Source organism: Dromiciops gliroides, chromosome 5, assembly GCF_019393635.1.
Source record: "Dromiciops gliroides isolate mDroGli1 chromosome 5, mDroGli1.pri, whole genome shotgun sequence".
Lineage (NCBI taxonomy): Eukaryota > Metazoa > Chordata > Mammalia > Microbiotheria > Microbiotheriidae > Dromiciops > Dromiciops gliroides.
This window is the reverse complement of record NC_057865.1, coordinates 91,359,769-91,382,975: the sequence shown is the minus strand read 5'-3', so window position 1 is coordinate 91,382,975 and position 23,207 is coordinate 91,359,769. Positions and strand designations below refer to the sequence as shown.

Genomic DNA, 23,207 nt, shown 5'->3' with positions numbered 1-23,207 from the left:
TTGAGTTTAAAACTTAGAATGAAAAAGAATATAGTTACCTGCACTCAGGAGAAAAGAATGATCAATCTTTTGAAAAAATATGATAAATCATGGTATATGTATTCATTTGAATATAAATAAATTTGGTACACCCAAAAACAATAAGCAAAAGATACAATATGGATCTTTTAAAAACTTCATATGAAAAAGGGAAACAGCCAATCAACAATGGTCAAAGTGAAAAAATGAGAATCAATAAGAATGAGAATGAATTACAAAATATGAACTAAAAGTGTTAAGTGCAATAAGTAAAGAAATAAAAACTGAAAAAGATTGAAAGAAACCTGACATTGACTAAATGAACAAAAGTAATGAAAAGTTAAAAATTGCTAGAAAATAAGTATAAAGTTGATAGAACTGCAAACTGGCACCATTTTCCTGCAGAACAATTTAAAAATACATATTACAAATTGTAAAACCGATTAGATGCTTTGATTCAATGCACTACTTAATATCCTGAAGATATGATTAAAACGCTGTATTTATAAAAGAAAATTCCTACCTACCTGATTTTTAACAGCAAAAAATTTTTTGTAATCTATGTTCCATGGTTGGGGAGCTAATATAAAACAAACTGTACTATAGTAATATGACAGAACACTACTATAGCATCTAATATGACAATGGCAATATTTCAAAAGATGAACAATAGGACAATAAAAAAATTAAAAGGCAATTGAAAAGATAAAAAATGCTAATATGGAAAACTGAATAAAGGATAAAATAGAGAATATTTTTAATGAATAAAATAAAATTGTATTTTGATGAAACTATATTAAAATATAGGTTATCTGTCTCTTTAGCTATCTATTTACCTATTTATCTACCTATCATCTACCTATCCATCAGTAATTTTTTTAAAAAAGGATACATATTTAAGGATAGAGATCCCAGACTTAAGGATTCTAGGGTCACAGACTTAGAACCCAAAAGGATATGCAAAGTAATTAAGTCTAAAGCCATCGTTTTAAAGATGAGAATATCTGAGGCCCAGAGAAATGATATCACTTGCCCTTATGAAAGGGAAAAGGCCAACCTTTGAACTGAATAAAACTTACAATCTTAATAAGAAATGAAAGTTGGTAAAACAATCCTCCATAGTACAATCTGCAATTATGTTTTTCAATAGGGGGTTGTGAATGTTAAACCAATATGGTTTCAAAGAATACCAGATTTTTTAAACACAATTTTCTTATGTCAAAAGAATAGTAGTATCTAGATGTGGCAATCAAGTACCAAGACAACACAAGGCATAGAAGAAATAGTACAAGATATATGGAATCAGAGCATTTTAGTTCATGGACATATTCTGACAATTGCTAATTGGCAACCTTAGGGAACACACTTCTCTGATCTTCAATTTGCTCATTTGTAAATTAGATAGTAGCTATAATATCCACTTCAGGACTAACTCAAGACTACATATATTTTTGTGATTATTACTTTCAAAATCACATCTGTTGTTTAAAAAATTTGAATATGGGGCAGCTAGGTGGCGCAGTGGATAGAGCACCGGCCCTGGAGTCAGGAGTATCTGAGTTCAAATTCGGATGCAGACAATTAACACTTACTAGCTGTGTGACCCTGGGCAAGTCACTTAACCCCAATTGCCTCACTTAAAAAAAACCAATTTGAATACTATGGAGCTTCCTCTTTTAAGAGAACAGAAACAGCAGGAGATGTGCTCCAACTGTTTCCTTCTAGTTTTGATGAAGAGGAAAGAAATAGGATGGAGTGAAGACCCTGTGATTTAGGAATACATGTCAAAAACCTGACTATAATAAGTAATTCATCATGCAGGTTACTGAAGTTGGTGAGAAAGGAAGTCTATCAAGGGCCATGTCAAAAGAGCTTCCAATTACTCCTAGAAAAGGGGCAAAATATTAAAATTTTAGCTATATGTGTACATTTCAATGATTTGGGGAAATTTTTATAAAAACTGATTTGCTTACATTACTTTTAGAATTCCTTTTGTCACTCAAATAAAGGTTAGCAGCAAAATATAAAAAATAGGAATTAAGATACATACAAAAAGAAAATGACAAATCAGATACTCGAAGTCAAAAATGCTTTTAAGAACACAAACTATCTTGGTTTTCAACAACGTATTAGATCAGAACTCATTACTCAGTTCATTATGACTTAAAAATTAAAATTACAAAGGAGATATTAAATGCTATTCAGCAAAGATATAAAATGACATAAAATTTAATATTCCATTAACAAAATTTTTTGTCCACTTTTTTGGAGATGCAAAAACAATGTAAGATAATCATATTTAGTATTTATAGTAATGCGGCAAGTAGGTGCAGCAAATAAAGTGCTGGGCCTGGAGTCAGGAAGAACAGAGTTCAAATGTGCCCTCAGACACTAGCTGTGTAACCCAGGATAAGTCAGGTAATCATGTTTACCTCAGTTTCCTTCTCTGAAAAATGAATAGAAGTAAATGGGAAAACATTCCAAGGAAACCCCAAATGGGATAAAAAAAAAAAAAAAAGCCAGACACTTCTGAAATGACTGAACAACAACAATAGTAACAATCTGGACATCTAGAAAGTTAATTTATGGAGATTTTTTTTAGGAACAATGCAATTCTTGAAGCCTGTATGACTAAGTATATAACATCTTTGTTAGAATAAAATTTTTTTGCTGTCTAATTGCATGCAATTAGTATCCAAACTGTTTAAGATATTGTTTAAGAAAATTGTTAAAAGAAATTAAAACTGACATCTTACAACTTCTTTAATAATAAAAATATCATAGCAAAAAAGTTTATCTATGTTTTAAGAATAACCTGGGGTTCCAATTTTCCCACAGCTTCTCCAACATTTATTATTTCCCTTTTTTGTCATTTTATCCAATCTGATAGGTGTCAGGTGGTATCTCAGAGTTGTTTTAATTTGCATCTCTCTAATCATTAGAGATTTAGAGCATTTTTTCATATGGCAATAGGTAACTTTGATTTCTTCATCAGAAAACTGCCTGTTCTGGGGCAGCTAGGTGGACCAGTTTATAAAGCACTGCCCCTGGATTCAGGAGGACCTGAGTTCAAAAGTGAACTCAAACACTTGTCACTTACTACCTGTATGACCCTGGCCAAGTCACTTAACCCTCATTGGCCCACAAAAAACCAAACAAAAACAAAAAAACAACCTTCCTGTTCATATCCTTTGACCATTTCTCTATTGGGGAATGACTTGGATTCTTATAAATTTGATTTAGTTCCCTATGTATTTTAGAAATAAGGTCTTTATCAGAAGTACTGGCCATAAAAATTGTTTCCCAGCTTTATGCCTCCCTTCTAATTTTGGATGCATTGCTTCTGTTTGTACAAAAATTTTTTAATTTAATGTAGTTAAAATCATCATTTTGCATTTTATGATATTCTCTCTCTCTTGTTTGGTCATAAACTGTTTTCATTTCCAAAGGTCTGAAAGGCAGACTATTCCTTTCTTACCTATGGTATCACCTCTTGATGTCTAAATCATGTATCCATTTTGACCTTATTTTAGTATAAGGTGTAAGATGTTGGTCTATGCCTAATTTCTGCCATACTATCTTCTAGTTTTCCCAGCAGTTTTTGTCAAATACTGAGTTCCTATCCCAGAACCTGGAGTCTTTGGGTTTATTAAAGACTACATTACTAGTGTCATTTACTACTGCATTTCCTGTGCCTAGCCTATTCCATTGATCCTCCACTCTATTTCTTAGCCTAATGCATTGTTGGTGGAGGTGTGAACTGATCCAACCATTCTGGAGAGCAATTTGGAATTATGCCCAAAGGGCTATAAAGCTGTGCATACCCTTTGACCCAGAAATACCACTTTGGGGTCTTTTTCCCAAAGAGATCATGGAAAGGTGAAAAGGACCCACGTGTACAAAAATATTTATAGCTGCTCTTTAAGTGGGGGCAAGGAATTAGAAGTTATGGGGATGCCACCTAGCTGCCCCCAGAATTATATTTTAATGGCAGTGGAGAAGTCCAAGTGAAATTACATATGTGACTACAGACTGGCAAATAGTTTTCAAATTCTAGTCTTGGAAACTGGCTTGCAGAGAAAGTAGGTGCTTTGCACAATTTTAAAAAGATAATACACATCAGAGACTGGATTAAAACCCAGGTGGTCCTAAATTTCCTCCTCTCCTGACCCACCTCTCCGCCCAGCAATGAGGGTTAAGTTACATGCCCAGGGTCACACAGCTAGCAAGTGTCAAGTGTCTGAGGCCAAATTTGAACTCAGGTCCTCCTGAATCCAGGGCTGGTGCTATATCCACCGTGCGACCTAGCTGCCCCGGGCCTAACTCTTAATTCAAGATTCTATTCCCTATGGCAGGCTACCAATTTCTTCAAGATGTATATATTGTATCATTTTATGAAGTTTCAACCAAGTGGACATAAGCAGATTGTATTTTAAAATCTGGAAGAAATACAGTGAAAAGCTAAAAGAGAGTGTGGATGGTCAGAAGCGCTTAACTTGAGTTAAGTAGTCTGTGGACAGAATTCAAGGATTGCATGAAGTTGGATAGAAAAATATATTTTTATTTTAATAAAATTGGTTCCATTTGTAAAACTGCAAATTTTATTTTTTGCATTTTAACACATTTTTCATGGATTTCAGATCACCAGAGGACTATGAAACAAAAAAGGCTAAGATTCCTGGATTAAAGTGATATGCAGTATATAGAGAATTCAATTGTTAAATGTAGAATATTTTATTGTTATAAGTTCTGAAAAATGTTTTGAGATATGTAGTCTATTATGTTATTATCCAAAATTTTCCAAATGATTTATGCATGAACACAAAATGCAAAAGACACATCAAGAGAAGAAAAACATTGTTGGAAGGAAGGAAGGAAGGAAGGAAGGAAGGAAGGAAGGAAGGAAGGAAGGAAGGAAGGAAGGAAGGAAGGAAGGAAGGAAGGAAGGAAGGAAGGAAGGAAGGAAGGAAGGAAGGAAGGAAGGAAGGAAGGAAGGAAGGAAGGAAGGAAGGAAGGAAGGAAGGAAGGAAGGAAGGAAGGAAGGAAGGAAGGAAGGAAGGAAGGAAGGAAGGAAGGAAGGAAGGAAGGAAGGAAGGAAGGAAGGAAGGAAGGAAGGAAGGAAGGAAGGAAGGAAGGAAGGAAGGAAGGAAGGAAGGAAGGAAGGAAGGAAGGAAGGAAGGAAGGAAGGAAGGAAGGAAGGAAGGAAGGAAGGAAGGAAGGAAGGAAGGAAGGAAGGAAGGAAGGAAGGAAGGAAGGAAGGAAGGAAGGAAGGAAGGAAGGAAGGAAGGAAGGAAGGAAGGAAGGAAGGAAGGAAGGAAGGAAGGAAGGAAGGAAGGAAGGAAGGACGGACAAACTCATATCCCTGAAAGATATGTGAGTACAGGTTTCCTAACATATCATTAAAAAAAAAGACAAGTGCTAAAAGTATAAATAAATATTTAAGGCACAAACAATGGATACAAAGGCAATAAAATAAGAATTTAATGAATTGTCCTGAATTTTACATACCTTGAGTTCCTGGTTTCACTGGAGTTGAGGTTGAGCTGAGAAGGGGGTCAGAATTTGGATCTAAAAAGTTTGTGTTCACATTAGTTTTACATGTAAGTTGAGATGCTGATTCTTCTAGGCACAGCTTGTTTTGCCTACTTGTATCTAGAAGGTCTTTTCCAAAGAAGGCTTCCTAAATGAAAATAAACAGAAATAACATTCTGATACCACTGAATATTGATATGTTTTTATAAAACACTTCAACATAGTAGAAAAAAAATTAGATGATATTACAAAAATACAAAATGATGATGCAGAAAGCCGAAGTTCTTTATAAAGAAGGGTTTTTAAGCTATTAGTTATAACATTAACTCTTCTTGGGTTTAGAGAAGCCCAACAAAATAGTAAAACTGGAAAGCAAACTTTTTCAAATATTCACCCAATAACTGACATACAGTAGCAATTTAAATAGAAATAGAAATTTAAGTATAATTAAAATTTCAAATGCCCCCCCCAATCTAACTTTGGTAGATCATAGTCTGATTTTAACCAAAAATATATTTTCATCAAATTTAAAGTCTATAGAACATCCCCAAACAATAGAATCTACACAGTATGTATTTTTCAAAAGCACATATTTTAAGTCCAAAGACTAATTCATTTGTAGAAATGGCCTGGAAATTGAACTTTTTTAAAAAATCAGAAATTATGTGCCACCAGCAAGGTGACTAAAAGAGTCATTTTGATGAGGCAGCTTAGTGTACCCAAAAGCAGAGATTCTGGAATGAGAAGGCCTTACTTTGACAACTAGGTTGTTATGGCACAATTAACACAAAAAATACTCAGCCAGGTACTCGAGGTGGAGAGAGAGAGTGAGTTTATTACACGTGGGCCCAAAGTGGGTTTCATGCCTCAAAGACTGGGCTCTGAGTCATGTAGTCATGTAGAATGAGGTCAAAAGTTAAGGGCCCCCCCCCGACATTGCAGCTGGGGTACCTCAAGGCCAGAGCCTGTCTGAGACAGACAAGGTCAGAAGGCAGAGATTACAGGCCTGCAGCTATAGTTGGAACACAGCAAAGCCAGAGGCTACGAGTGATTTTCTACATCAAGGTCTCCTACTTTTTACCTGTATAAGGACTTCAGTGAAGACACTTTTCCTAGGTTAGTTAACATTCTTGGGTATTATGGCCTTGTTCTTTAGTTTAGAAACTGACTCATCCTACCACCATTTCTCAAGAACATTAAACCCATAGTTCTTGCCTTACTGTGATTAAATGGCCTGCTGAAATACTCATGAAACAAGCTTTCAGACAGTGCTATTATCATCAGTCAAGCAATGGAGTAGAAATGACTCATGAATTAAAATGACCACTCTGAACTTGACATTTACAAAATATGGTTAAGAACCCTCTAAACAGCACTAACATTTAGTGAGTCAGATTATGAGATTAGACATGAGAGTAGTATAATAGATCCCACAATGAATTAATGATTTTTTTTAATAGTATCTGAATATTCTGTTGGTAATTTTTTGTTTGTTTTTTGTGGGGCAATGAGGATTAAGTGACTTGCCCGCGGTCATAGAACTAGTAAGTGTCAAGTGTCAGCTTCTCAATATTCTAAACCATAATACATTTTAAAAGGCTTAATTTACAAAACTGACTTATCTTAACATATGAAAAAAATAAAGTTATACATTGAAGAGGTATTGAGAAAAAAATGCTATTTCTTGTAATGATCTGCTTCTATATCATATTTTTATGTGGCTCTGTTCATAAAGTTTAAAAAACCCAAAAGAATGGATAATTATAATACTATAAACAAAGAGTGGGAAAAAATTCACTCTCATCTTTTCCAAGCTTTCCAACTTCTGAATTAATGTCTACTGAATTGAACAGAAAAAACAGCTTGTTATGTCATTTAAAATTGCCCACACAGGGTCACACAGCTAGTTAGTGTCAAGTGGCTGAGGCTGGATTTGAACTCTAGTCCTCCTGAATCCAGGGTCAGTGCTTTATCCACTGCGCCATCTAGCTGCTCCCTTATATTATTTTTAGGAGTTTCTTTTCCTACTATCTTTATTCCATTTTAAAATGGAATAGTCATTTCAGTTTTCCATATTGGTAAAGAGAGGAGCCAAACATATTTTGTTACTTCCTTCATTAATGTAAGGAATTAATCACCTTTTCTGCTTTCACAAAGAGAACTGCAGTAGATACCTAAATAATTGAAAATACCCCCCATATCCTCTCCTCATCATGAAAATATTCCTTCATGCCTGACTTATATATTTTCAAAACTCATTTACTTGTTCTAAGTGGAGGAATTCAACAAGCATTTAAATATTGCCCATTATGAGCCAGACTAAGTTTAGCATTTTTTCCCATACTAAATTTGACCCTTACAGTTGGCGAGGCACCCAATGAACTCTTCTCATACTAAATTTGGCCCTTACAGAATAAAACATACTTTTACAGTATAGTTATATTTCAGTTGCAAGTCTCATCCTACTAAGTCTTGATGTTCACTATGTATTTAGATTTGCTTCCTTATAGAAAGTCTAGTGCTTATTAGATAAACTTTCTGTATTGGTGGATGGACATCAGCAGGAATATTTCTTACTGTTGGGATTTCTCAAACTTTTGTCTGGAAATGTATGATTCCTGAGAGCACTCAATTTTTATTACTTTGGCTTCTCCAGTTGCCTTCATTCTGTACTTCTTTGGGTACTTTCAATTGTTTAGAATTTATTTGACTTCTCTCCCAATCCCCCAATATTTCAGCTTTCTTTTGGGTACTGTCCTCCATTGGACTGCAAGCTCATTGAGGCCTATCGTTTTCATATTTGTATCTTGAGTACTAAGTACAGTGTCTAGCAGTCTCTTAATGTTCACAGACAGAGAAAAAATATACTGGAAATGTCCTGAATGCATCTGAAGACACAGATAATGCATTATAAAGATCTAAGAAAGGGACAGCTAGGTGGCGCAGTGGATAAATCAGCGGCATAGATTCAGGAGGACCGGAATTCAAATCTGGCCTCACACATTTGACACTTACAAGCTGTGTGATCCTGGGCAAGTCACTGAATCCCCTTGCCCGGGCAAAAAAAAAAAAAATATCTGAGAAAGAGAAAGAGGAAATGATAATGATTTAAAGAATTAAAGACAGTATGGTGAAGAGGGAAAAAAAGAAAAGATGACTAATACCAAGCAATTTGGTAACAATGGATTTGAATAATCCCTAGAAAATATTTGTGAAAAGAGAGAATTCTTGATAAAGACTGGGGCAGAGAAAAGGTTTCACATTTTTTTAAATATCAGATGACATTTTCAGTTATAGAAACAATTTTAAGTAAACATTTTAAACATATGATACCAATGTATTTACTGTTGGTAATTCTAAAGAAGCATTAATCAATATTAGAGCAAAATTCAGCCTTTGAAGACTACAAAGTATATCCCATATATATGCTTAGACCATATAAAATTATTTAATAGAGTAAGCTTTTTCATAACTCTTGGATAACCAGCAGCAAAATACAACAATATCAAAAAAATTGAAGTAAAAGAAAAGTAAAGTGAACCAGGAAAACAACATATGAATGACTTTAAAAAAAAATAAAAAGGAAAAACACAACAACCATAAGACATTTGAAAAACTAAGAACAAGCTTGACTTAGTCATCCCTACACACAGCCCAACCCCCCTGGCAGAGATGGGAGAGGTTTTCTTTGATGTAATGGTCACTTTTCCTGGTTTATTTTTTCTCTTACTCAAGAAAAAAAAATTCTTTGCTATAAGGAATGACTGTCTAGGAAGAGAAGGAAAAAGGAAAGAGAAGAAATCGAGAAGATATGAAAATGAAAGATATTTTTTAAACCTACTATTTTTTTTAAAAGGCACTGGATAGGACAGCTAGGTGGCGCAGTAGATAGAGCACTGGCCTTGGATTCAAGAGAACCTGAGTTCAAATCCAGGATCAGACACCTGACACTTACTAATGTGACCCTAACCCTAGGCAAGTCACTTAACCCTCACTGCTCCCCCCCTCCCCCCAAGAAGGCACTGGAAAATGGTGGTAGAGGGGTGTCAATGGGCTAAAAGACAGAGTGGAAGAGAAATTAGGCTCTATTCAAGAGATCTTGTGAGCTGCCTGATTAAACTCTGATAATGAAGCACATGGTCAGCTAAGTGGCACAGTGGATAGAGTAGCAAGCTTGATCTTCGTGAATTCAAATCTGGCCTCAGAAACTTAGTCACAGTATGATGCTGGGCAAGTCACTTAACCCTATTTGTCTTAGTTCAACATCTGTAAAATAAACTAGAGAAGGAAATGGAAAACCACTCCATTATCTCTGCCAGGAAAACACCAAATGGGGGTCATGAAGACTGAGACACGACTGAAATGAATGAACAAGAAATGAAGCTTATTTTTTCACAGTGTGCTGTAAGAGAAATGCAAGCAATTATTGTATTTTAAACATTAAAAGTCCAAAGAAAAGATGATTGCCACTGACAAGGATGTCTTACATATAACACCTATGAAAAAAGCATTCCATTCCTATGCTAACAATTCCTAGATAATAAATATAATAAAGAACCTCCAAAATGAGATATGAAAAATCACAAATTTGGCTTAATAATTTGCACAAGAAAAACAAAATAAATGCCTATTGTTTTGACTGACAGGCAGTAAGAAGGGCAGATTATTTAGTCAAACAGCATTTACAAAGAAATTTGAACTACATGAAGCTTAATGTCTTTCAACCTCTACTTCTATTATGAAGAAATACTATGTATTAGATTGTAAAGAAATTTTATAGAAGAAAAATGGTTTGTATAGAGCAAAAAATTTGGAGACTGTAGGAAGTGTATGCAAATTCCTTCCTACATGATTACTAGTTGTATGACCGTTGCAAATTAGTGGACTTTAATAAATATTTATTGGAAACCTACTTTGTGTCTTAAATTGTGCTAAGCAGCAGACATACAAAGGAACACAAAAGACAGTACCCCAACTGTAAAAATGGTATGGGATTCAATGTATCTAAGGCCTTAATTTATGATCCTAAGAATCATAGTGAATGAGAAAATATGGATGGTTTACACACTTCACTGTGTCAAGGACTGCCTATAAGAGACACAAAAATATAATTCTATAACATCAAAGACACACAAATATAATTCTACCTATTATAATTTCAAATGTAATGTGTTTATTAAAGATACATCTGTTACATTTTCCACACTGTATGATATTCTCTCCAAGCACACAGATTATGGTATACTGTGTTCAACTCAATTAACTAGAAAAAAAAATTTGTTAATGTAAAGAATTAATTGTTATTTGAGGTTTTTATGCCTCGGTGCGCACTGGCCTGGGTCTGGGGCTCTGCAAACGGCATGGTGCTCCACCTATGCCTACATGGGCCTGGCAAAATTATAATGATTGGAAGCCTAGTGAGGGCAGTCATGTGACTGTCAGAGTGGCCATCCCATTGGCTGGGGCTGTGTGGGGTGTTTCTAGGTTTGGGGGAGGAGAATTGGGCATTCCAGGTGGAAGCTGGAAAGCGACAGGCGTTCTGGGGCATATTTTCAGCTGATTCCTGGGCGGTGGTATTTTTTCAGGTATTATAATTTCCCTTTCCCCATTTTATTTCCTTTCCCTTGATCCTACTGATCCTGTTTGTGTGTGTGTGTGTGTGTGTGTGTGTTTTTAAGTTTGTTCTTGTTAAAATAAATCTTGTTCTATTTTGAGAGAGGCTGCCGGTCTCCTTCCTTGCCCCAGTATTGCGGCAAGCCACTTAGCTAGCACTCCCCAATTAAAAATTGGTCCCCACATTAAAGAACACACATATTTAGCTGCACATTCAGTTGAGATCTATGAGAGGAATGGGTCTTAAAAAACCAACAACTAAACCCAAAATAACTTTGCCTTCCAGTTTCTACCCAAAAAACTAATATAAATATATTAAAAATCAATGGATATTTTAATTACCCCCAATGTTCAATAAAGTTTCCAACAGGGGGAGTTATGTTACTGTGAATGAGTCCAAAGCCCCATATAAAGTGTTCTTTGTTAAAAAACCTCATTTTGTAGGCAAAGTTATCAAGTGAGACAATTGGGATGACAGATTTAGAATTGGAAGGGCCATTAGCAGTTATCTAGTCCAAACAACTTCTTTTACAAAGGAAGAACCTGAGGCCCAGAGAGAGACATCACCTTACTTGTCAGAGATCACACAAGTCTCAGAGTCAAAGGGAGAGGTGAACTGAGGCCCGCAGATTCCAGAGTATCTTCAGCTATGCTACAGCTCTTTCTTGACCATGAGCAATCAAGGAAAGGTACCCCCTTCCCGCCCCCCCCCCCGAAACTTTATAGAAGGATTACTAGCACACTGAATGGAGTTAAAAGGGAGAACAGGGATTCAAGGTTTGAAGGAAAAAGTTCTCAAAGTATAAAAATAGCATATATGAAAAGGAATAAATTGGTGCTTCATTATTGAGTAAAACATGGAACAGATAGAAACTATGGAAAGGATGTATCAATAAGAGCCATACACATATTTCAAACTACTATATATAACATGCTGACTAACCAGCAACACAAAATCAGTCAGTCCTTTCTCCTTAAAGGGCCTTAAGAGGACTTAGAGGTTATCAAGTCCAACAGCAACATGATCATTGGCTTCAGAACAAGGGATAAAAGGAAAAAACTACAGCAATTGCACCTAACAATAAAGACTGAAAGGTATTGAGTACACTGGGTAAATAAACACCCAGGTAGTTTTCAATTTTATGTGTACACAAAACCAAAAGGAAAATACTACCTGCAGATATGCAGGGAAAGTTTCTTCAAGCTTATTTTTCTTCTTTCTATATCTCTTCTTTATTTTCTCAGTGCTGTCAGAGATAGGAATAGATTCATCAACCAGAGTGTCTGGTAACTGTTCACTCCAACCTAAAATAAAAAATACCACAGTAACTAAATTTGACATAATTATAAATCTTATATACACGTTCAGAGAAAATTCTGAAATTGTATTGCTTACTGTGCTCATTTTTGAAAAACCCTTTTATTCATTAATAAAGGAATTTCACTAATAGACAAAGAAGTATAGCTGCCATACAAATTCACCTGAAATCTATTTATACTTATAGCAACCTTGGGGGAAACCTATTATTCATTTCTATATTCCTAACTGCTTTCAGTATCAAAACATAGAAAAATTGAGAATATTATAAATCTCAATGCTTATGTGTTCAAATGAACTCGACTATCATATTTAAAGGATTTAAGTAAAAGTACATGATGATGTATAAGAGGATAAACATATCAATGTTATATTCTTGATCATCATTTTTTCAAAATTAAATGTAACTACAAGACTTATAAAATTTCCAGAAGATAATAATATAAAAGTCCATCAAGGCCCTTACTCTATGCATCTATACATGCTCCACCTAATTTGTTTCCATTGTGAAAGTGCAAAGTATGAGAGAAAAAGGGGGAAAATGGCCATGTGCCAAACTGTGTTGTTTAAAATTCTAAATATGGGTTCTAATCTGTCCCTCCCAGTTTTGGGGGGAAACCAGCTAAAATCACTGATAAATTCACCAAGAGTTTAGGATTTTAAGGGCTTATTAAAAGATAAAAGATAGTAAAGATAGAAAGATTGGGAACAGATTTCTTATAGCATGGAAATCCTATTCTTCCTAAACTCCCATGTGAAGTCCGGCCACCACACCGATCTCTCCAGCCAAAGAAAAAGGGGAAAAATGGCCAAGAAAAGTGATTATAAATGAATGGTGATTAGTGTTTTAGAAAAATCATTCCATAAAAGGATCAAGTGAACAGATACTATATATTCCCAGAAAAATAACTTATTGAATATGAATGCAGATCAAAGCATACTTTTTTTTTTACATTGCTTGCCTTCTCATTGAGGGGTGAATGAAAGAAGGAGAAGGAATTTCAAACTAAAATTTTTTAAATGAATATTAAAAATTATTTTTAGGGACAGCTGGGTGGAACAGTGGATAAAGCACAGGCCCTGAATTCTGGGGAAATCACTTAACCCTACATTGCCCCACCCCTCCAAAAGTTGTTTTTATATATAACTGGAAAAAATTAAATATATTAAAAACAAGAACTAGTATTATAGGATAAAGATCTAAAAGGTTATACTCCTACCCAATCTGTTCTTTCCCCGAAAAGCATATTAGATTAATTCTTTCCCTAAAAGTCAAGAAAATGAAACATATAAGACTTGATCAACACAAGAAATTGAGGCTAAAGTCCTTGGCATAGTTTGCTAGTTGTTTCAGGATATGCTAACATGAATTCCAGGTCATTTAGATGCATAAAAGTTCCTGCCCAAGTCTTTCAAGACTTGGCTGATGTCCCAAGGTCCAATAAGTGATCATATCTAACCCTGCCAAACAGACAAATATTTCAGTATGGCATATGGGGGTGGGGGTGGGCGGAGGCAGAAGAAGAGGCACACATTTGACTGAATGTTTATATGCTATGTTGTTCCTTGACAGTCAATCTATTATATATTAAGTAAACCTACTTTTCCTGACTGTTCACTATCTCATTTCCTTCTATTATAAAACTTCAATTACAAAGGTTGGCCTTGAGTTATAAGATACAGCCCACAACAGTTTTACTACTATTTGCTAGGCACTGTACTATGTACTGGAGATATAAAAAGCAAAAACAAAGAGTCTCTGTCCCTGAGAGCTAATGTTCTAATTAGAGAAATTTGTGCATAAATAGGCATATAAAATAAAAAGAAATATTCAAGGTAACTTGAGACAGGAAGGGATCGGCAGCTAGGAGGAATCAGGAAAGGCCTCATACAGACAATGACATTTAAGTTGAATTTTCAAATAAACTGACTCCATGAAATAGAGGTGAGGAAGAATCATTATTTCAGTTGTGGAAACAGCCAGTGGCAACATGTTGAACATGAGATGAAAAATGGGTATGAGAATTAATAATAGGTTACAGCTGGACCAAAGAAGACAGGAAAGATATGAAGGCCAAGGAAATAAAACAATAACAACAACAACAAAAACATCTACAAGGTAAATTTAAGAGTTCATATTTCAGCTCAGAGGTTATAGGGAGAAAATGGCATTTACTGAAGTGGGAGGGGATACAAGTTGAGGCTTGTGCTTTAGAAATCATGAAGGTAGAATGGAAAAAAGGTTGGAATAAGGACAGGCTCTAGGGAAGGACTCTAAAATGGAAGCCACTGCAGTAGGATAGACAGGAGATGATGAAGGGCTAGGCAACAACGGTAGCAAGGAACAGATTCAGAGATCAATGCAGGAGATGAGATGGAGGAAAAAATGAGAAGATTTGGCACAGTACCGGAGGATGTCACATCACCAATGATGTGAACATGGATAATGAGAATGATGGAGATAGTAGGGATAAATAACAGTCAAGTCTGTAAGGTGGGGGTTTGCAAAGTTACAGCACAGGATAAAGATCAGGTATGGATATGTAGATCTTTAAGTAATAGACATATAAATTAGAATTAAATTTACAGATGTTAACTTAGAATACCACATGAGATTGGGCAGAGAAAAAAAGAGACAGAAAAAGCAGGATGGGTAAAGTGAGAAGCAAATATCAGGTAAAAATGAGAAAAAGTACGAGAAGGGAAAACAGTTCTAAAAACTGCAGAAAAGTATAAAGGACAAGAATTTATATTTGGCAATCAAATCTAAATTCCTGTCATACATACCTCCCAATCTTCATCCCTTCCTTTCTTACCCATGTGCCTTTGCACATAACGATCCCAATCTCTGGGATGCCTTTTTCCTGAATTATAACAGAAATCCTACAAATTCTTCAGGCCATATTTCAGATTCCAATTCCCTCATAAAGGTTGCCTTCTGGTAATTCCCCAATGAGATATCATCTCCCTATCTTTGCAACTTATAGCAGGTATGTTGTTTTATAAGCATCCATCAAGCACAGTTTCACGCTACAGTTAATTACTTGTCACCATATAATATCTCCACATCTAATAAAAGGCTAGTGGCAAAAACCATACTTGGAAAAAGTTAAGTGTCTCTACCAAGCACGTCTAGGAACTAGGAAGCTACCTCTGCAGCTGCCTCTTTGTGGTGGTGGTGGTGGTGGTGGTTTTTTTTTTTTGGTGGGGGGGAGAGAAGAGGCAGTGCACAAAGTGGGTGAAGTGACTTGCCCAGGGTTACACAGCTAGTGTCAAGTGCCTGAGGTTGCATTTGAACTCAGGTCCTCCGGAATCCAAGGCCAGTGCTTTATCCACTGTGCCACCTAGCTGCCCTTGCAGCTGACTTTCTTCCAGGTCTTAGCTTTAAGCTCCCTGGGATAATAAAGCCTCATTTTCAACCACTGGCAATTTTCTTCCAAGCATTCTGTCTAGCTGCAAGCCTGACTAAATCAACAATAAATTAATTATATATAAACAAAAACTGATTTTTTTTCATGTGTTACCTATTTTTTAGTTCACCATTTTAGTGACTCTCTATACTCTTAACTCCATTACCTATCCAACATACACTTATATGCAAGGGAAATGACTACTGCCCAAATATATTCATCTGTACATAGAACTTGACACAAAGTGATTCATTAATTAATTCTTGGTCTTCATTTATCTAGGGACCACATTTTATTTAACCTTTTGTTCCCCCTAACCTAGTGTCCAACACACTGCTCTATACACATTTGTATGTTGAAATGATTGTTTTCTGTATTCAAAATTGTTAATCACTAATAATGTACATCCTCAAACAAGAAGAGGAAAAGAAAGGAAACTGAAGAACTGTTGACCATTCTCTCTTGCTTTCTAAATACAATGAAATGTGGAAAAACTACAGGCTACAAAGACAAGTATTTTTAATAAGTACAAATGAAATCATTACACACCATCATCTCTGACAGTTAACTGTTCAGAAACAGAGCCTGAGGAATCTTTTCTGGTCAAAGATCGTTTCATTTTTCCTTGCCCAGTTCTACTTCTTTGGCGTACCATGAAGCCACCAATACCTACAGGGAAGAAAGGAGTCAGGGAATAAAAGAGTGAATTCTTAAGAAGACTCTTATAAGAATAAAAGTAAAATTACTTTTTTTATATTTCATAGTTTCTGAGACAATGAATGATCCTTTAACCTAGTCCCTAGCCTAATGTAAAAAATAAAACTACTGCAGATGATCCTTATGACAGCCTCAAAAATAGATGTTTTTACTAATACTCATGTTGTGACAAAAACAAGGTAGTAATAGAAGTAGAGACAAATTCCCAACAAAATTAATTTTTGGGGAAGAGGTGAAGAATCTAAAGGGAAATAAAAAACAAGCAAAGAAATGAAGAGCAACTAGCTTTTAAACACAACTCACATTATACTATAAAAACAATAACAATTAAACAAATTTTGTATAGATTTTTTTAAAAGGGAAAAAAATTGATCAATGCATCAAACTAGGCTTAATAAAGAAGCAATCTTCCAGTGTTTTTCAAAGCCAAGGATATTAACATACTACAATACTACCATCAGGACCTGCTAAGTGATAAAAACTAATGGGGAAAATGAAAAACACCTAGAAAGGAATTAGTGTAGACCAGAATCTTAAACCATATTCTACAATGTGCTCATTTGAGGGAGAAGAAGAGCATATACCTTTCACAAGCAAACTTATGAGTAAGAGTAAATTGGATGAGTCCCTGCCTCTGAGTTCTGCTAGTAATGAAATGCGAGAGAACTCTCTTGACCCCTCAGTGATCCTGGGAACTTACTAAGACTATCTGACAAAAGAGATTCTGATCTACAACGTTAAAGGGCACTACGTCATAAGGAGTTCCCAAGTTCAATACAAATATCAGGTTCTAAACAAAACCCCCTAAAAAACCCCTGACACGTACCACAGACAAAGAAACCCATAATGTATGAAATAAATTATTTCACTTTTATGACATGTACTAGATAAACATATGCACCAAATGAGATTTTATAATTTTGTTCAGCATGTACTTTCTATCTATGAAGTAATTCCATATGTACAAAAAGTATTTAGACACGCAAAACTAAACTTAACTAAACTAAAAACTTAACTAAAAAGAGCTATGATAGGGCTCAAGTCAATTGGCTTGAAAGCCTAAGAAGGGGCAAACAAGTCTAAGTAGAAATGTAGTACGGCAAAACTGTACTTTGCCAGAGTACTAGATCTGTGAATAACTGCTCCATTTCCAGGCAGGGAAAGAGACTGAGTGACTGGTCCTCCATCTACCCTCCTCGCAAAGTTTAGAGAAGAAGAGTAGAGTGACAGAAAGAGAGAGGAACAGTTCACTGAATAATATTATGCAGACAAGCTAGAGTTTCTCTTTTATATAATAACACAGAGAATATTACACACACACACACACACACACACGCACACGCACACGAGCGCGCGCGCACACACACATCTGGAAATATATCTGTCTTGGCTTTATACCTGGTCTATATGGTTTTCTTTTTCTTTTTTTGACACCATCAGTTCCTTCTGCACCCTTAGTGTCATCATCCACAGCTTCACGCTCAGGACTAGAATCTGACTTCCCATCACAATCCATAAGATCACCTTCTGGAATTAATAAAATTATGTATTAAATGAGGGGGAAAATAAACACTTATTACAATTAAGGAAAAGTGCCAATTGTGCTACTCCAATTTTCCTTCCTAAGTCTTAACCACCACATCTGTGATCAGTTAAAAGCAACAAAGACCAAAATGCAAGTGGGTAGGTTAATATGGAATTTAAAATCAATTCTGAAAGGTGTTTTAATCCAACTTGATTGGTAAGTTAACCTAAAAATCTGAAGGGAAAAAAAAGCCGCAAAACACTTAATCATCCACATTGAACTGAATTATAGGAAAGCACTTGTGATTTAATTGATTTTTCCTTGAAAACATAATTTATTTTTTGTGAAGAACAAACCTTTTTTAAAAATGCTGCTCAGAAAAACTCAGTCTGAAAATTGGAAAGAAGCTGAGCAATATTATTTAAATCTAAAATAAGATATTAGCAAGGAGATAACAGCAAGTGATTATCAGGATAATACACTATAACCAGGTGGGATATATACCAGGAATGCAGGGCTGGTTCAACATTAGGAAAACTATTAACATAATCAACCACATCAATAAGAAAACTAACCAAAATCATATGATTATCTCAATAGATGCAGAGAAAGCTTTTGACAAAATACAGCACCTATTCCTAATAAAAACAGTAGAGATCTTAGGAATAGGTGGTGCTTTCCTTAAAATAATAAGCAGTAGCTACCTAAAACCATAAGCAAGCATTATATCTCCAAGTTAGAGGCCTTCCCAATAAGACCAGGGGTGAAACAGAGATGTCCATTATCACCTCTATTGTTTAATATTGTACTAGAAATGTTAGCTTTAGAAATCAGAGAAGAAAAAGGAATTAAAGGGATTAGAATAGGCAAGGAGGAAACAAAACTATCACTCTTTGCAGATGATATGATGGTATACTTAGAGAATCAAAAATTACAACTCAAATTACAACTCAAAAATGAAACAATTACAACTTTACCAAAGTAGCAGGATATAAAATAAATCCACATAAATCATCAGCATTTCTATACATTAACAACAAAGTCCAGCAGCAAGAGAGAGAAAGAGAAATTCCATTTAAAGTAACTGTAGACAATATAAAATACTTGGAAGTCTACTTGCCAAGACAAACCCAGGAACTCTATGAACACAACTACCAAACACTCTTCACACAAATCAAATCAGATCTAAATAACTGGAAAAATATCAATTGTTCATGGACAGGCCAAGCTAATATAATAAAAATGACAATTCTACCTAAATTAATTTACCTATTCAGTGCCAAACCAGACTACATAAAAATTATTTTATAGAGCTAGAAAAAATAGTAACAAAATTCATCTGGAAAAACAAAAGGTCAAGAATATCAAGGAAACTAATGAAAAAAAAAATACACAGGAAGGTGGGCTAGCTGTACCAAATCTGAAGCAGCAGTCATCAAAACTATTTGGAAATGGCTAAGAAATACAGTGGAGGGTCAGTGGAATAGGTTATTCATAGGAGATATAGTAGTAAATGACTTTAATATTGTACTACTGTTTGATAAACCCAAAGACTCCAGCTTCTGAGACAGGAACTCAGTATTTGACAAAAACTGCTGGGAAAACAGGAAGATAGTATGGCAGAAATTAGGCACAGACCAACATCTGACACCTTATACTAAAATAAGGTCAAAATGGATACCTGATTTAGACATAAAAGTGCTGTCGTAGGTAAATTAGTAAAGGAAGGAATAGTTTACCTTTCAGATCTTTGGAAAGGAGAACAGTTTATGACCAAACAAGAGAGAGAGAATATTACAAAATGCAAAATGGATGATTCTGAATACATTAAAAGGTTTTTGTACAAACAGAAGCAATGCATCCAAAATTAGAAGGGACGTAGAAACCTGGGAATTTTTATAGCCAGTACTTCTAAAAAAGGCCTCATTTCTAAAATATATCAGGAACTAAATCAAATTTTAAGAATCCAAGTCATTCCCCAATAGAGAAATGGTCAAAGGATATGAACAGGAAGTTTGGGGTTGTTTGTTTTTTGTTTTTTTTTTTTTTTGGGGGGGGGGGGTGCGGGCCAATGAGGGTTAAGTGACTTGGCCAAGGTCATACAGGTAGTAAGTGACAAGTGTTTGAGGTCACTTTTGAACTCAGGTCCTCCTGAATCCAGGGGGCAGTGCTTTATAAACTGGTCCACCTAGCTGCCCCAGAACAGGCAGTTTTCTGATCAAGAAATAAAAGCTATCTATTGCCATATGAAAACATGTTCTAAATAACTACTGATTAGAGAGATGCATATTGAAATTTCTCTCAGGTACCACCTGACACTTATCAGATTGGCTAATATGACAAAAAAGGAAAATAATAAATGTTGGACAAGCTATGGAAAAATTAGAACACAAATGCATTGTTAGTGGAGCTGTGAACTGATCCAAACACTCTGGAGAGCAATTTGGAATTATGCCCAAAGGGCTATAAAGCTGTGCATACCCTTTGACCCAGCAACACCACTACTGGGTCTTTTCCCCAAAGAGACCTAAAAAAGGGGAAAGGACCCACATGTACAAAAAGATTTATAGCTGTTGTTTTTGTGGTGGCAAGGAATTGGAAAGTGAGGGGCTGCCCATTCACTGGAGAATGGCTGAACGAGTTGTGGTATATGGATGTAATAGAATTCTTTTATGCTGTAAGAAACAATGACCAGGTGGATTTCAGAGAAACCTGGAAAGACTTGCATAAACTGATGCTGAGTGAGATGAGGAGAACATTGTACAAAGTATCATCAACATTATGTGTTGATTAACTGTAATAGTGTTGATTCTTCTCAGCAATACAATGGTACAATATAGTTCCAAAGGACTAATGATGGAAAAGGCTCTCCAAATCCAGGAAAAAAAGAACTGTGGAATATGGATGCAGATTGAACCATACTATTTCTTTTGTTTTTGGTGCTGTTGTTTTTCTTTTTTAAGGTTTTTCCTTTTTGCTCTGATTCTTCTCTTATAACATGACTAATGCATAAATATGTTTAATGTTATTGTACATATATAACTTATATCAGATTACTTGCTGTCTTGGGGAGGGGAGAGAGGGAGAAAAATTTGAAACTAGAAATCATAAAAACAAATGTTAAAAACTATCTCTACATGTAACTGGAAAATAATAAAATATTTTTATAATTTTAAAAAACATTTCTCAGAAAAACTCAGTCTGAAAATTGGAAAGAGGCTGAGCAATATTGTTTAAATCATTATAAATTGCATAAAATTATTAGATACTTGAAAACCTTTAAGTATAAGAAAAATCTAACTGTAATTTATTTTTCTTAGAATTTATATTTCAGTTTATTCTATATATCATTCTTTTCTAGAATTATGATTATAAATACAATTCAGTTAGTTTTAATCAATACAGAGTAATTATTTAAAAGGATCTTGGGAAAGAAGTCATCTTTTAAAAACCATTTATCAGGGGATCCATGAAAATGGACAGAAAAAAATAGATGTCACCCTCCAAAATGGCAAAAAACATTAAAGTTTCTAGAAGGCAACTTAACATAATTAATTTTACTTTCAAACCAAGTATACTAGACAAAATCATATTCAAAACTATCTTGGAAACCACATTATCCTGATGCATTAAATTAAAATCAATAAACAGCTAGTAGAAAAAACATGGAGAGTACAGGTTAGGAATTAAGACAACAAAAATTTTTTAAGTTAAGAGTAACATTTATAATGAAATTAGGTACACCAATGCTACTAGATTATTTTTATATAAAATATTGGCAAAAAATCCCTTTTAATGACTAAAAATGATCATGGGCACTAAAATATATTGTGTAATTCAATGCCTTTTCTGGTGCTATTTCAACTACCTAAAATATTTTAAAATGGTAACATACTTGAACATGGTATCATCCAAAATGGCACAACTTCTTCAGATTTTACTACAACAACAACAACAACAAAATTGAGTCATTCCCCATAAACTCCCTCTTCTTTGCTCCTCCATGAACTCCAGGACAATGTCATTAAGGAACAATTCCACTCAGGTTGATAGAATACTTCTTACCTGCTCTAACATTAAGTGCCACATTTATTAAAACTAAGTTCATGGGGCAGCTAGGTGGCACAGTGGATAAAGCACCGGCCCTGGAGTCAGGAGTACCTGAGTTCAAACCCAGCCTCAGACACTTAACACTTACTAGCTGTGTGACCCTGGGCAAGTCACTTAACCCCAACTTTCTCACTAAAAAAACCAAACCAAACAAAAAAACTTAAGTTCAAATGATCCGTATGAAGTTATTTTTAATACATTTGTCATTTGTTATTCTTGGAAGGTGTGCACAAATGAGAAAGAATTAAACTCAGATATATATATAGATATATATATATAGATATAGATATAGATATATATAAATAATAGAACAAAGTAAAAGGAAATGAGGAAGAATTGAAGTAGAGGCAAAAATGAAGGGTAGACAAAGGATTGAATAGTCAAACAAATTAGTCAAAATATTTAAAAATTTTAATATTTAAAACATTTAAAAAGACAATAAGAATGACTTTTAACAATACTATCTGTGAATTAATTAGCACACAAGAATTTCTTAAATCAGTAAAGTGGTTACCATATGCTCACAATGTACATATCTAGGTAGTTAAATTATTCTCACAAATGAACATCAAACAGACTATGTGACTTAACTACATTAGAATATGGGTCATGTTGTATTTATTAATTTAGAGAAATATCACATGCCTTATTTCATTCTTTTAATGGTTACTGATTTATTGTTACTCCGTACCTCTTGAACAACAACACAAAAAAAAAAAGAAAAAAAAGTGTATTTTTTAGGAGAAAAATAATTTCTTTGCTTGGTAATGGTAAGCAAAATGTTGAACAAGATTTTCATCGTCATGATTCTTTTATATTTTTCATATGCTGTATGGCCAAGCAAATATTTTGAATCTAGTACGTTCAGATGACTTTTTCATATGCGTCAGGGCTAACACTTAAACATGATGTACCATTCAATGTGTCGTCCATGAGAACATCACCTACTACCAGCAATCTAAAA

The 23,207-nt window shown here is 34.8% G+C and overlaps 1 protein-coding gene across 9 annotated transcripts in view; it reads right to left on the bottom strand.

The window, feature by feature from the left end:
- Positions 1 to 23,207, bottom strand: part of KMT2C (lysine methyltransferase 2C) — a 272,195-nt gene that overhangs the window by 68,440 nt on the left and 180,548 nt on the right. For 8 of the 9 annotated variants that reach the window (XM_043966872.1, XM_043966877.1, XM_043966874.1 and 5 more), the window contains 4 exons: positions 18,007 to 18,135; positions 16,441 to 16,560; positions 12,338 to 12,468; positions 5,527 to 5,698 (listed from right to left, as the gene is read on the bottom strand). In XM_043966872.1, coding sequence (XP_043822807.1) covers positions 5,527 to 5,698; positions 12,338 to 12,468; positions 16,441 to 16,560; positions 18,007 to 18,135 — 552 coding nt within the window. The remainder of the gene's footprint in view (positions 1 to 5,526; positions 5,699 to 12,337; positions 12,469 to 16,440; positions 16,561 to 18,006; positions 18,136 to 23,207) is intronic. The other variant, XM_043966876.1, reaches the window with a different exon arrangement.